Below are 14322 nucleotides of genomic sequence, written 5' to 3'. Positions count from 1 at the left end.
ACTGCAGTGGTAGCACTGTGTGTACCTGACTACCTGTCAGATGTCACTAAGGGCAAATGAAGCCTTGTATTTTTGAGGGGTTGAGTTGAGTGAATGCATCTGTTTTTCAGTAGTTTTTCAAACTACTGCAGTGGTAGCACTGTGTGTAGGTGCGTGTTGACAACAGTGGGTGGGGGTGCAGTTCTTCTCTCTGCTATCATTGCATAACTTGAAATTGGCCTATTAATGCATTGACAGAACTACAAGTGACAAAATGTGACTAGCAAATTTGACTAGCCGATCTGTACTTTGCAGATTGGAAATAAGAACATAAGAACAGCCCCACTGGATCAGGCCATAGGCCCATCTAGTCCAGCTTCCTGTATCTCACAGCGGCCCACCAAATGCCCCAGGGAGCACACCAGATAACAAGAGACCTGCATCCTGGTGCCCTCCCTTGCATTGGCATTCTGACATAGCCCATTTCTAAAATCAGGAGGTTGCACATACACTGCCTACTTGCAGGAAGTGAGAGCAGGAAGTGAGTTGCTATACAAATGAGCGGATTATTATCCCATGCTTTGATGGTAATAACTTGCCCAAGTAAAGTATCACCAAATAATTCAAAGTTCACTATCCAGAGCTTCGCTCTTCTGTAACTGACTCTTGGAAGCCTGAACATGGAGGTCTCCTAGATCATGGCCCTTGTGCAAGTCTTATTCCTTTCAGCAGATGATGATAGAAACACTGCGGGGTTTTTTTTAATGTATGTAAATTCAAGTACTGCTTCTTGTACAAGAGGTCAATAAAGTATGAAGACCAACGGCATGTCCATAGTAAAATATATAGTATACGTTCTCTTCTGATCCTAAACTTCTTAGAATCTAGAACTGCATATCAGATTAACTCTAGTATATTTCACCATGTATTCCTGCATGAGTGTGTGTATACAAGAGAGAAATGGTCTGTTACAGTAAGACCCAATGAGAAGCAAATGTTTGTGCCATTGTTCTGAACTAAATGAAATAACAGTTCCAAATGTGATTCTGAATTTTAGAAAAGAAGATGGATTGTTCTTGCTTTAGCTTCAGGGAACGAATGTGAGATTTAAAGAGTATTTGTCTTGCGTAAGGGCTCTTTGAAAAGTCTCTTCCCAGGAAATTTCAGACTGTTAGAAAATCATGAACTGTTACGTAGCAAATTCATTGTGAATTTTTTTTAATTAAATCAGGATTAAAGGAAATGCATGGAGTTAGATACTTATTACATGCGCAGACTTTTTTTTCAGACAGTCAGATTTAACTCTTCAAGTTTAATGTCTAGTTAAATTGTGCTTTCCAGAGTAAGAAACGGCAGTATGACCAGGAAATTGAAAACCTAGAGAAACAGCAGAAACAAACAATAGAACGCCTGGAACAGGAGCATACAAATCGGTTACGCGATGAAGCGAAGCGCATCAAAGCAGAACAAGAGAAAGAATTATCCAAATTCCAGAACATGCTGAAAAACAGGAAAAAAGAGGTAAAAACAATTTGATTGATAGGGAAGTATACTTGGTATTTGCCAGTCCACAAAGATGTCTGTATCCCTCATAGGTTTGCTACATGCCATTGTTAGTAAATTTTATTACTATTTTATATTTATGGTCATAAATACCACAATTTTGTAAATTGTGATTACTTCCCCACAAAATTACTTGTGGGGAAATCACAAAATTGTGATTACTTGAGGGTTACTTCCCCACAAAAATGTCCACTTATGAAAGCACATTATTAATAGTTTTTGCCCTGAAAAGTATCTTACTGTTCAAAAAAGTCACCTACAATGAAAAGAGCAATCTTTAGGTGTAAACCAAGAAAATTATTCAGAACTCAACTATGTCTTTGCCCTATTTTATAATTTCTAATGTGAGTGAAAACAGTAGTAGTTCTCAGTATCTTCATTTCAAGGTTATAGGAGCTTTATCATTTCTGGGGGATAGTCAAAAGTGTTATATAGTGAAGACTCGTAATGTAAAGGAATTTTAGAAGTGTCTTAGAGTTTTGATGGCAAGAATGATTAGACAAGAAATTATCCAGCAGAATCTAGTGCACACAGATCTGACAAATGTGTCTCTTTGGATAATGATGAAAATTTGTCCTTATGGAGATCTTATTTATGTTCAGTGTCTATAAAATTTGGGCAAAAGAGAATTAGGAGATTATGAATTAGTTTAGGTTGGGATGGGGTGGTGCAATGACCAGTAAAATCTTATGCTTTTTTTGCATACAATTATTTTTAAACTCCTTAACAGCTTGTACTTGAGTATATAAGGAAAGGTAACTTTAAATAGGTTATATCCAGACCTTTCATGAACCAGTGCTCTGATGTTGAAAGCTCTCTCTTGTTAGAAGGAAAATTCTGGTTACGCAAGCATTGCTTTATGTAAGCGGGAGATAGGTTTCAGTAATGGAGCACTGCTCCACAGAAAGTCTGAATGTTACCCATTTACTTTACATCACAGGATCTAGAACTCTGTACTGTGGGAACTCTACTCACTGCCTCCAGAAGATAAAATATCGGATTTAGAGTAAATTCATTTACATAAAGAATTGTTTACAATTTTTTTGAAGAGTTAATGCCTCTGAGTGAGACCTGTATCATCTACCAGTCCCTCTTAGAAGTTGAACAAACTGAGGCAATGTTAAATTATTAAAACCATTTTTTGATTTAATTTAGGTTTAGTTTTTGTTAAGTAGATAGTGCACAACTGTGACTTGGATTCAGTTAATTTAAAACAAGCATTTCAAATTGGTTTAATTCCTGCATTGCGCTGGATGAAGTAGGCAGGTCTGCAGAATGAGGAGCTCTGCCCCAAATCAGTTTGCTTTCTGGGTGTTTCACAGAAATAGCCACATCCTTATATCTTTTACTTGTCAGTCATGATGGCCACACATGTACTTTGAGAAAACAAAGAAGCACCAAATGTCCCATTAGGTCTTAGGTTTGGTGAGCCACAGACCATGGTCACATTTGCACAGATTTCAAGACCTTCTTAACATAGACTGTTCCTAAAATTGTATTCTATTGCTAATGTTATGCTAGGCAGTATACAGTGTCGCTATAATATGATCCCTTACTCTTAGACATACATCAATTGTATTTATATGTATATATTTTTTTTAACCTGTACAATATTTACTCTTCTTTTGCTGAACTTCTTGCACTTTGAGTCTCTTCCGGTGATTGGGTCTCAAAAGGGGAAGCTGGCAAAGAATCTCATGCACTCAAAGCTATCTCTTCATAGAAACAGGAATAGCATGTGGTGATTTGGGCTGTGTTTTCTGTGGGTTCTTCCAGTGTTTAACAAACAGCCATTTGTTCTTGAATAGCTATCAGATTTATAATTCTCAAATGAAAACACATCTAGAGCACTGAAATTCTTCATCACAGAAATATGCAGAGAAACTTTTGATCATTTCTTTAACTGGCATTTTCAACACTTATTCTTGACAAGATTATCTTTTACATTTAACATATAAAAATCGTACTTTGCTGAAATGTAGTGAGGGCTAACTTCCAGTCTAGCCAACTTTCTGAAACTTGGATCACTTGATTTACCTTGTCCTGTGCTATGTAAATCTCCTTTTCGTGAGGTGGTTATGGTTTTCATTAAAGTTAGTCTTGAGACAACTTTGTCTCGACACAGATATGACAAAATGTTAATAGTATGGGGTATTTTTGGTGGGTTTTTTTGTGTTAATCTAAACATCCTGCTGTTTTGGAGTTTTTGCCATGATAGTATGATCCTTTCTATTACCACTGCAAGATAATTCATATTTTGGTAGCTGTCCTAATTTTACTCCTTGTTGATATTATTTGGTTGCCTAGAAACTGATTGTGAGAGCACCTCATTAGCATTTGCATGCCAACTGGACTTGTATCTAACTTTCTAGAATGCAGTTAGCATTTGCTTTGTGCATGTCTGCCACCTGTCTCCAATTCCTGCTAGGCTAACTCTTCTAGCTCTGCTGCATGCTGTTTGATACTTTTTAATGCTTGACCAGTTCCCCTTGAATTCACCATAAATGCTTGCTGTGGAGAAAAAGGGTTATTTTCCCCACCTTCTGCATGCTTGTGCACTGTAGGTTTTTAATGAAGTGGAGAAAGCACCAAAAGAGCTGAGAAAAGAGCTCATGAAACGCAAGAAAGAGGAGATTACCCAATCCCATCATGCTCAGGTAACAGCAGCAGCTTCATGCTTCTAAAATCCCCAGAGCAGCTTTGTTCACCCAACTAACAGTTCCACAGTTTATTTGGAGTTTTAGTGTGTTGTTTGTTTGAATGAATCTGATATTTGTCTAGCATGCTTAACCCTTCCTGAAACTGCAGCTCACAGTGTGTGTTGTATAAATAGAAGCTCACTGCATTTGTGATTTTAGGTTGAGTTTATTTATAAACCTGTATCCAAAGTCATAAAAATACATTATGCTCCGCAGGGTGTGCTGTTTCCTCCCCTGCAAATATAGATATAAATATGAAGTGGAAATTGCTACTTTTTCAGAGCCTCTGGCATGAAAGGAAATATTATCAAAAGTGTAAAAATAGCAAGCATAATTTTGATGACCAATGCTTGACAATGTGTTTTTACAGTTAAATCCTTCAATTCAAACAACGCGCATTGCTGGTATCTATGTCTACCCTACAAGGCTGATTAGCGCCTTCTGTGTTCAGTCATGAAACGTGACTACTTTAAATGGTAGCCAACTCTCAAAACAACCAGAATGCTAAAGGGTACATCTGAAATGTTTAGGGAATGAGATGAAGGAAAAGAAGTATAATAGAAGCGCTATAGGTAGTGCCAGAGTGTATGACAGATGACCAGAGTAGGTTTTTCTCCTGCTCAGGGTTCCCAAAGGTAAAATCCCTGCTGATAATTTATTGGGGAGAAGGGTCATGCGTTATTGGGGAGAAGGATCGTGAGTTAGGGCACAGTGAGTCACAGTGTGGAGTAGCTTGTTGATCAGTAGTAAAATGGGTAAATTTTCAAGGAAGTTTGACATTCACATTTTGTTTTGCTTTTGCGGTGACTGCATGAATACCTGTCACTCTGCTTCCCTCGCCCTACTCCTTGAACATTAATGTAGGCATAAAAATGGGTCAGATCTTGCATTGCTAAACACAGAGGTAATTCAGTCCAAGGATATTTTCTACTGTGCATGACTTTTGGGAAGTAGCTGGGAGTCACTCATGCAATAACTCCTATAGTCACGTTGCTGGTATTCATTATTTGAATGTGTGGTTTGTGCTTACGTTCTGACCTGGGAAGTGCATTGTATTCTGCTCCACAGGGCGTTGCTCAGGTTATGATTCAGTCTTTTCAGTTGTCCTCATGTACCCTCTTCAATGCAGTAATGCAGGATGTAAGTCCAACACAACAAAAAATCAATATTTCTTCTGTAGTGTTACCTTTTCCCCATCTGTTCTTTCATACATATGTGCTGAGTGATCTTAACTTTAAAATTAATCTTTTATTCATATGCACAAACTGGTTGTGATGGACAAATTAGACAAACTTGACTTGTTGATTTTCAGCACATGTGAGAAACTGGATGCTGTGTTTTTGCTTTCTGTGTGCTGTGAAGCTTGGCCATTTTGCAGAGTGCTTCCTGATATCACCTGACAGTAGGTTTTCCCTTCTCCACCTTATAGGAGGCAGCCCTCCTAAGTTCTGATTCCTGAGACAATGGACACACCTTTGTGATCTTTTGCTTCTCTGCCTTGAGAAGTACCGTGTTTCCCCAAAAATAAGACACTGTCTTATTTTTTTCGCTCAAAAAAAAAACACTCTAGGTCTTATTTTCAGGGTAGATCTTATTTTTTTAATGTACAACAATCCACAGTCATTCATGTACAAAAATATACCGTGCAAAAATATCCCCTCAGCACCCAGGAGGATGCCTGCCTGCCTGCCTATCTACTCAGAAGTCAGTCCCTTTATAGTTAATGGCACTTACTCCCTGGAACGTGTAGAGAGCCTCAGAGGCGGGTAGGCAGGGTTCCTCGCTTGCTGCTTCCCACCTCAGCTCCTCCTCAGCATCCTCTGCCCAAGGCAGCACAGCAGGCACTTTCTAGGTGGCGCACGGGAGTGCAGCGTTCCTGGTCACATTGTCCACCTGCCCCCCCCGCCCAAAGACCCCTTCCGTCCCTCCCCTCCCCTCCCCTGATCACAACTAGGTCTTATTTTTGGGGAAACACAGTAGCAGGCATTTTCAAGGCCCGCATTTTCCCCATTTTTGTATTTTCTCTTCCTGCCCCCGTCCATTCCATAAAAATAGTTGGTGTTTTAAGAGGTAGCACAGAATCTTGTTCATTGACATTTTGCTTTTTGTATTGACATTGGCCGTCAATTACATGATTGTTGAAATGGTGTTTTTCAAAGTAGGGCATCTAATCCCCCTATCAGCTTTGCAGATTTGCATTTTAAGGCAAGTAATTACTTCATCAAAAAAACATTAGTTTTGTTGACATTCTTTAGTCTTTTCTACAGAATAGGTTATGGTAATCCTTTTCTATTTATGTTGAATATCCATATATGTTCTGCTCTAACACTCCAAACTGAAGAAACAACTCTATTCTATCCATCATCATCATCATTTTAAAACAGAATCCCACTTGTTAGACTGACAGAACTGTGGCTTAGAGAGGCGTTTATAATTTCAGTTTCACCGTAGCAAGTCAATTAAGCCGCACACACAAAGTCTTTTGAAGTTTTTGCTTGTTCAGCCTCCTTTCACTGGAGTTTTGGTAGTACCATTATTATTGTATTAGTATCTGGCAATCCTAACAAGCTTCTAGTTGACTAAAGTCACCAAAACTTGTAAGTAACTCGAAATTGGTTGTATGTATTTTGTGGCATCACTGAATTAGATTTTTCTTTTTTGCTTTATAAGTATAGTCAAAATGAATTTCTTCCGATTAAATTTATATTCGTGTGATGAAGCTAACATTTGTATAAATCAGTATTGATTATAAAGCTTCCAGCACATTTCACTATTGTGCTCCTGAACATCTAATAACTCGGAGCAAGTTCTATTTGAACCCAGTGAGTCCCACTTATTTCTTCTCTGGGAGATAATTCACTCAATAAGTCTTCAATTTACTTTGGTTGGATCATGCCCTCCACTACAAATTCCATAGGTTATGTGCAAATATTTGTAAATGTGCAAATATTAAAGAAGATGTACATTTCTTATTGACTGTGTGTAAACATAATGCTAATGGTCATCTAGCCATAATTAAGAGTTTGGTTAGGAGTACAGGAGGCTCTTGGATCCCTGTACTTTCTTGCTTGCATAGATTACTTTCTTCCATGGTCCACTTCAATTGTAATTGTTTCACCAGCTCAAATCAGGGTGAGAAGTTGATTTGCTATTGTGAATTAAAGACAAACATAGTGCCAATGGAGATTTATGTTGCATCATATTTTATGCTAATTTGAGGGGATTTTTCATGAGTGGGAGGAAACCCATGAACCTGCAACATGTTCTCAGTCTCCTAAACATCAATGAAGCATCTCTGAAACATCGCATTACACTTGCAATATCTGTCCTGGACCACTCATAATTTTTTTGGCCCACCTAACCGTCTCAGAGATGTTTTGAATATTTATGGATTATAATTAGAGGTGTTTCCAGCAAATAAAGTAGGATTACATCCTAAGCCTTACTGAACTCAGTGAACTTACTTCTGAGTAAAATAGCACCATTTTCAAACTCCTCTAGTTATAATATTGGATGAAACCTTTTGTAAAACTGAAGAGTAAATGGGATGATGTGGTCTTATGTTTTGGATCCTTGGCAGTGTTTTATGTACAAAATCCACATTGACAGTGTTCTAATGAATCTCTTATATGCACTTAGCGAGTGGGTGGCTTCTCCTCTTTGCCTGCCCCCTTGATCCAGGTTAGTTTTAAAAAGTAGCTTGCCACATAGCACAGACAGGCTGATGTCAAGGGAAGAGGTGAGCATCCTGCTGAGTGTACAGTTCTTCATGTATGGTGCTTTGGATTGAATTTGGAGGCATAAGTAGGAACAATAGATTGAAGTTATCAACATAACCTCTGCTAACTGAGTAAGAGGCACTTTTTCAAGTGGGTGCTCCTCTTTTTTTAGCAGGGGAAGAGTAACTGGCCCTCCTCACCCCAGCAGTGTCTTTTCTAGTGGCTACCTGCTGGTGTTCTTTTGCATCTTTTTAGATTGTGAGCCCTATTGGGACAGGGAGCCATTAGTTATTTGATTTTTCTCTGTAAACCGCTTTGTGAACTTTTGTTGAAAAGCGGTATATAAATACTGTTAATAATAATAATAATAATAATAATAATAATAATAATAATAATAATAATAATAATAATAATAATAATCTCTCATTTGGTAATTTACCCGCATAGACTTTGCCTGATAGTGACAAATAAGAAAACTGTTACTGTTTCAGTGGATGATTTCTGTGCAGTTCACATTAGTTAACAACTGAGTTAACATCAACTTGCAGTTCATTTCTGTTGATATACTGTGAGTGGACTTTTGTTATCACAGTCTCAGGTGTGGCTCACCCAAAGTAGGGCAAAATGGGCATGCATCAATATGAAGGGCTTATATTCTATTTCATGCAAAATCCTTCTTGGCAAATTGTGTTTTTATTTATATGCATATAAAAATTGTGATTTTAGCAGCCCTTAAAATGCAAAGTGTCTCCTAAAGCAGGGGTTCTTCACCTTTTTACGATTGCAGACCCCCAATATGCAGATTGCCCTGTAGTTCCCCGTACCCCCTTTGGCAAACTGTCAAAATCATCCTCACTAGTCCTATTAGGTACCAGTATGACTTCAAAATATGTCAGTAGCATGGTTGTACTTTAGCTGTGGATAACTAGGAACAGAACATCTCAATTCATATTGATAATGGTGATAGTTAACAATTTTTAAAAATTGTTTAGAGATAGAGTCCCATACCCCCATCATTTGATTCTTATGCCCGCAAGGGGTATGGATACCCATGGTTAAGAATCCCTGTTTTCAAGAGTCACAGGATGGGTAAAATGGTAAGCATTTAATCTGTACCCACTTTTACTCTGTAATTTGAAGTGGCTACACATTATGTGTTTTCAGCATCACATGTTCACAGTAGAAAAACTGCATCTGGAACTGTGATTAACCCTTGCTTTCCAGTGTGTGTTCATGAGATGAAACACATAAAAGCCCCCTATTATGCAGTAGGAGCAGCAGAGCCAAATAATTTGCATACCCATTTCTAGTATGTCATGTTCAAAATGACACTGCAAAACATGCTTTTATTTTAAAGGGCTTAGCTTGTAAACTCTGGACTTCGGGAATTGCTGGGGTAAATTGGTTTTAACATGTTTGAATCAGTTTTTTTGGTCTAGGCACCCCATGTTGCTGGTTCCAGGCTTGGCCTTTCTAAGAAACGAGGTTTAAAGAGTCTTGCTTATATTTGAATCAATTTTCTTTTCTTTTTAAATTCTACATCTCTGTGTCACTTCACACAAATTGCTTTTAAATTATCGAGCCACATCTGTTCCTGGTTCTGAAAACATCGTGTTGGAAATGTAGTAGATACAGTTATCTTGGAGAAGATAAAGCACTCTTGACTGCACCTTCTCTGTAAAAGATATGTACACTCAACCTAACTTTTTCCAACACCTTTGTATACAGGTGTGACTCAAAGGATTCAAATTCAAAGGCTATAAAAGTAATCTGAGATTCTGGCCTAAGCTCTTCATTGTTAGCAGATAGCAAGATGATACTTTCTATTATATGTGAGGCTACTTGTATGAACAATTGGCACTGACAATCAGGATATGGATTCGTATATTTCGCGTATTCCTGGCAACATTGAGCATCAGGGAAACCATGACTATGTTTTGTACAGCTAGATGGTTCTCCAGGTTTGGCTTTTTACTTGAAATTATTGGCTTGGGAAGAGAATGTTTCTTCCAGAAATACTATAAACCCTTTTTCAAGGTTCTCTGCAAACACATTGCTGTGCTTTGGTCACTTTTTTATTTTCTTAAGTGATCCCAGCCATTCAGAAATTGCATACTAAACATTTTGTCACAACTCTACATGTCCAGTTGAATTTGTTAATTTGACTAAGGGGAAATGAAAGCTATTTTACAGCATAATCCTATGCATGTCTGTTCAGAAGTAAGTCCCATTGAATCCAGTGGGTCTACTTTCAGGAAAGTGTGTGTAGGTTTATAGCTTTAAAGCAGCAGCACCCAAAGTCACAGCCACTGAGCAATGGAAAAGCGGTACCCATTCGGACCACTGCTTTCTATTACACCTGGGCACTGTGCGATGTCCTCCATGATTGGGGAACAGGGATGCTCTGGGCAGCCACGTCAGCTGCCCAGCATCCTAGAAGGCCACGCAAGAGAATGTCAGGGCAGATGCAACTACCCAGATTGTCCCTGTCCCCCAATCATGGAGGACATTGTGCAGCGTTCAGGTGGAATAAACAAGGCTGCTCACCTGGTAGATGGATCCACTTGAATGCCGGATCCAGCTCCCAGGCTAGGGTTCGAGCGGTCCTGCTTTCGAGTGAAGATGTTGCTACAAGTCACATAAGCATATCTTATCTATCAGGGTTCACAAAGTGAACACATTTTCAGTTGATCTGTAGTAAAAATTCTCCAAAAAGTGGGACCTCTTTTTATTCATATAAAGACTATATGAAATTGTTCCCCCTTCTCAGCTTAGTCCTTGCTGCCTATCATTGTTTACTTTCTTCTCAGCTAATAAGAAAGTTAGGCTTAATTTTTCAAAATTCGGTTTTTTATCTTTATGTTCTTAGATAGATTTGAAGACGTTGATGGGTTCATTGCTTTGTTTTCTATGCAGTTTTGTTATAAAGCAGTCTGACTTTACAGATACATAGCAGGAAAGATGGAGCACTGAGTATGGCAAGAGCTACAGAGAAATTATTACTTTGTCAGGCAAATGGCGGCCTACAAAGCTTTCATATAAACCAAGTACATGCCAGGTTTTGAGGAAGGGATACTTGGAAGAGCAAAAGCAAAATATAATTGATGGGACAAATGTGCAGATCCCCAGTGTGCGCCTGCCATGTGCTCAAGACTGTGTAGAAATGCATGTTTCCCCTTCACACTTTATGATGCTGAGTGCAGCAAATGCTGGTGTATGTTCCTCAAGTCCACTTGCTGTGTAAAGTTTTGCTTGACTGTTGGATACAGTCTTGGACTTGAATCTGGAAAATCCAGATTCAGATCCCAGCTCAGGTGTGGTTCTCTAGGTAGTCTTGTGGGGAAAGTATCAGTGTATCTTTCTCAGCATAACCCCCAGAGCTCATTGGAAGAAGGGTGGGATACAAACTAAAATAGCATTGTGTAATTGACTCGGTTTTGATTGATTTCTGATAGGAACAACAATTTGTACAGAAGCAACAGCAAGAATTGGATGCCTCGCTAAAGAAAATAATCCAGCAGCAAAAGACAGAGCTAGCCACTATTGAAAGGGATTGTCTAAATAACAAGCAGCAGCTCATGAGAGGTATTTTTCCCCCTATTGCTGTCATATCAAACCTTTATAAACATGGTTAAAAGAGTGTTAAGGACTCTGACCACCTAGTGTGGTCACAAACAGGCTCCATATCCTACATTTGCTTGTTCATTGAATGCTGCAGGAAAATTTTATTGAGACTATAAATGTACTTACGGGTCTTTTATTATGCAAGTGTCTGCTCAGTGTGCAGTGGTGATGAAGAAAGCCAATCCCATGTTTGGGATAATTTTAAAAGGGATTGAGAATAAAACAGTCAATATTATGCCATTGTTCCAATCAATGGTAAGGCCATATCTGGAGTACTGTGTCCAGTTCTGGTCGCCACATCTCAAAAAGGGTGTAGTGGAACTGGAAAAGGTGCAGAAGAGAGTGACCAAAATAATTAGTGGGCTAAGGCACCTCCCTTACAAGGGAAAGCTACAATGTTTGTGGATCTTCAATCTGGAGAGAAGATGTCTGTGGAGGAACATGATGGGCAGCCCAGTCCTAACTGTTGGTGTCGTAATTGTGCTTTATGGCATGTTTACAACTCCACAGAATTTGGGCCCTAAGATGTATAAAATTATGCATGGGATTGTAGGATCAATAGAGTGGATAGAGGGATGTTCTTTTCCCTCTTGCACAAAACTAGAACCAAGGGACATCCGTTAAAATTGAGTGGCAGGAGAGTTAGAACAGACAAAAGAAATTATTTCTTTACCCAGCAAGTAATTAATCTGTGGAATCCCTTGCCACAGGATGTTGTGATGGTACCTGGCCTAGATGTTTATAAAAGAGGATTGGATAGCTTAATGCAGAAAAGTCCGTCACAGGTTACAAGTCATGATAACTATATGCAAACCTCTGGGTTTCGTTGCCTTAAGTGTTCGCTGAGGAATCTGGTTGGGCTACTGTGAGAGATACAGGAAGCCAGACTAGATGGGTTCTTGCCCTGAGCCCGCAGGGCTCTTCTTATGTTCTTAATCAGGAAGATAGTATACAAAATTGCATTTTAAAATGTGCCCTTTGTTGCTGATGCTGCCAAACCTCTTGTGTCTGGCTTTGGTTAGAACATTACATTAATTTTACTGGTTATATTTTGCTTAAGGCATTTTCTCTATTTAATATTTCACTTAGGCTATTATCTAATTTTAAATTACCTTTTTATGAATACATTTTACATGGATGTTTTGGAGTAACTTTGCTTAGACTCTCGCAGTTGAAACTACTAACTTACAAATGTGTGATGTGTATCATTTGGTTCAATGGTCTTGAAAAAAGCTTTCTTGTCCCCTAGCCCGTGAAGCTGCAATATGGGAACTAGAAGAGCGTCACTTGCAGGAAAAACACCAACTGCTGAAACAGCAACTGAAAGATCAGTACTTCATGCAGAGACATCAACTGCTTAAACGGCATGAAAAAGTTAGTGCAAAACCAGCATTTACTGTTCTTTGACTTATGTAAATTCTGGTTCCGATATGCAACTGGCTTCTTGCACCCTCCTTTTTGTAATCCAAAAACTTGGAAATGTGTTAAATTTAGTACTCCTGTTGTACATAATGCTTAAAGGGCCAAGAGAACATAATAATTTTTCTTAGGTGGAAAAGACTTGGAAGCAATCTAAAGTTGAACCTGCTTTTCTAGCTTCGTTATTAATAGTTATAAGCATTTCAGAATAACTACTGAGCAGAATTTTGGTTAGTATTCTAATAAGTATGTTAATCTGTGTTTTATTGTCACTAGTGGTTGACAGAACAGCTAAGACTTGCGTTAATTTTCTACTTCCACAAAACTTAACTATAAAGTGCTTTATAGTAAAAATGTGTCATCTAAATGTTGAATCAATGTAAAAAAAACAACCACCTGCTTATTTTTAGGAAACTGAACAGATGCAGAGATACAACCAACGGCTGATTGAGGAATTGAAAAACAAGCACACTCAGGAACGAGCCAGGTTACCCAAAATACAACGCAGTGAAGCGAAAACTAGAATGGCAATGTTCAAAAAAAGTCTAAGAATTAATTCATCAAGCACTCCAGAACAGGATCGTGAAAAGATTAAGCAGGTGCAAACAAGCGATAGTTCGGGTGTTTGTTTTTTTAATTTTTAATTTGATTTTTGACATAGGCACCTTTTTTGACATAAACAACCCACAGTGTAAATACAGTCTTAGTGTAAGTACGGCTAGCTTTGAATTCCACACACCCATGCTTTGCCTTCACCTTTCATCTTGACACTGGGAATATTTTAAGAACCAGAATCAACAGTTAAAGCTTTTCCAGTCACTTACTGGAGATGCACCTGATGAATATCTGTCTGATGTATGAATATATGTCTGATGTATGAATATCTGTCTGATCTCAACAAAGCAAAACGGTTTACTCCAAAGCCACAACTTAACTGATGAAAAGCAAAGAACAGATAGGTTCATTGCTTAGTCTTCAAGCATCCTTGCTCACTCCTTTGCTTACTCTTCAAGCATCCTGTATCATGCATCCCATTTCCCCCTCAGTTTAGTTCCTCTGTGCCAACTTCTGGACGGATTGGTCATAACATTTGAAACCACTTGACCAAAAGAACTATCAGCTTAAGGCTGCATTCCACTCCGCAGGCAGTTTTTGCTGAGGACAAAGATTGTATCATAGGATCTTTGACAGCGCAATCCTAGATATACCTGCTCAGAAGTTAAACCCCATTGAGCATAATAGGACTTGCTTCCAGGTGCATGTGTGTAGGATTGCTGTTACTTTCTTCCTCGCCTTAGTAATATGAGCATTTCCATGCT

The 14322-nt window shown here is 38.6% G+C and overlaps 1 protein-coding gene across 3 annotated transcripts in view; it reads left to right on the top strand.

Moving 5' to 3' along the window:
* SLK (STE20 like kinase) overlaps positions 1-14322 on the top strand; it is a 58906-nt gene that overhangs the window by 38542 nt on the left and 6042 nt on the right. For all 3 annotated transcript variants that reach the window (XM_066619962.1, XM_066619959.1, XM_066619960.1), the window contains exons 13-16: positions 1321-1500; positions 11416-11545; positions 12834-12958; positions 13414-13602. In XM_066619962.1, coding sequence (XP_066476059.1) covers positions 1321-1500; positions 11416-11545; positions 12834-12958; positions 13414-13602 — 624 coding nt within the window. The remainder of the gene's footprint in view (positions 1-1320; positions 1501-11415; positions 11546-12833; positions 12959-13413; positions 13603-14322) is intronic.

The sequence above is a fragment of the Tiliqua scincoides genome, chromosome 3 (assembly GCF_035046505.1).
Source record: "Tiliqua scincoides isolate rTilSci1 chromosome 3, rTilSci1.hap2, whole genome shotgun sequence".
In the NCBI taxonomy this organism is placed as follows: domain Eukaryota; kingdom Metazoa; phylum Chordata; class Lepidosauria; order Squamata; family Scincidae; genus Tiliqua; species Tiliqua scincoides.
This window is presented reverse-complemented; position numbering and strand designations above follow the sequence as displayed.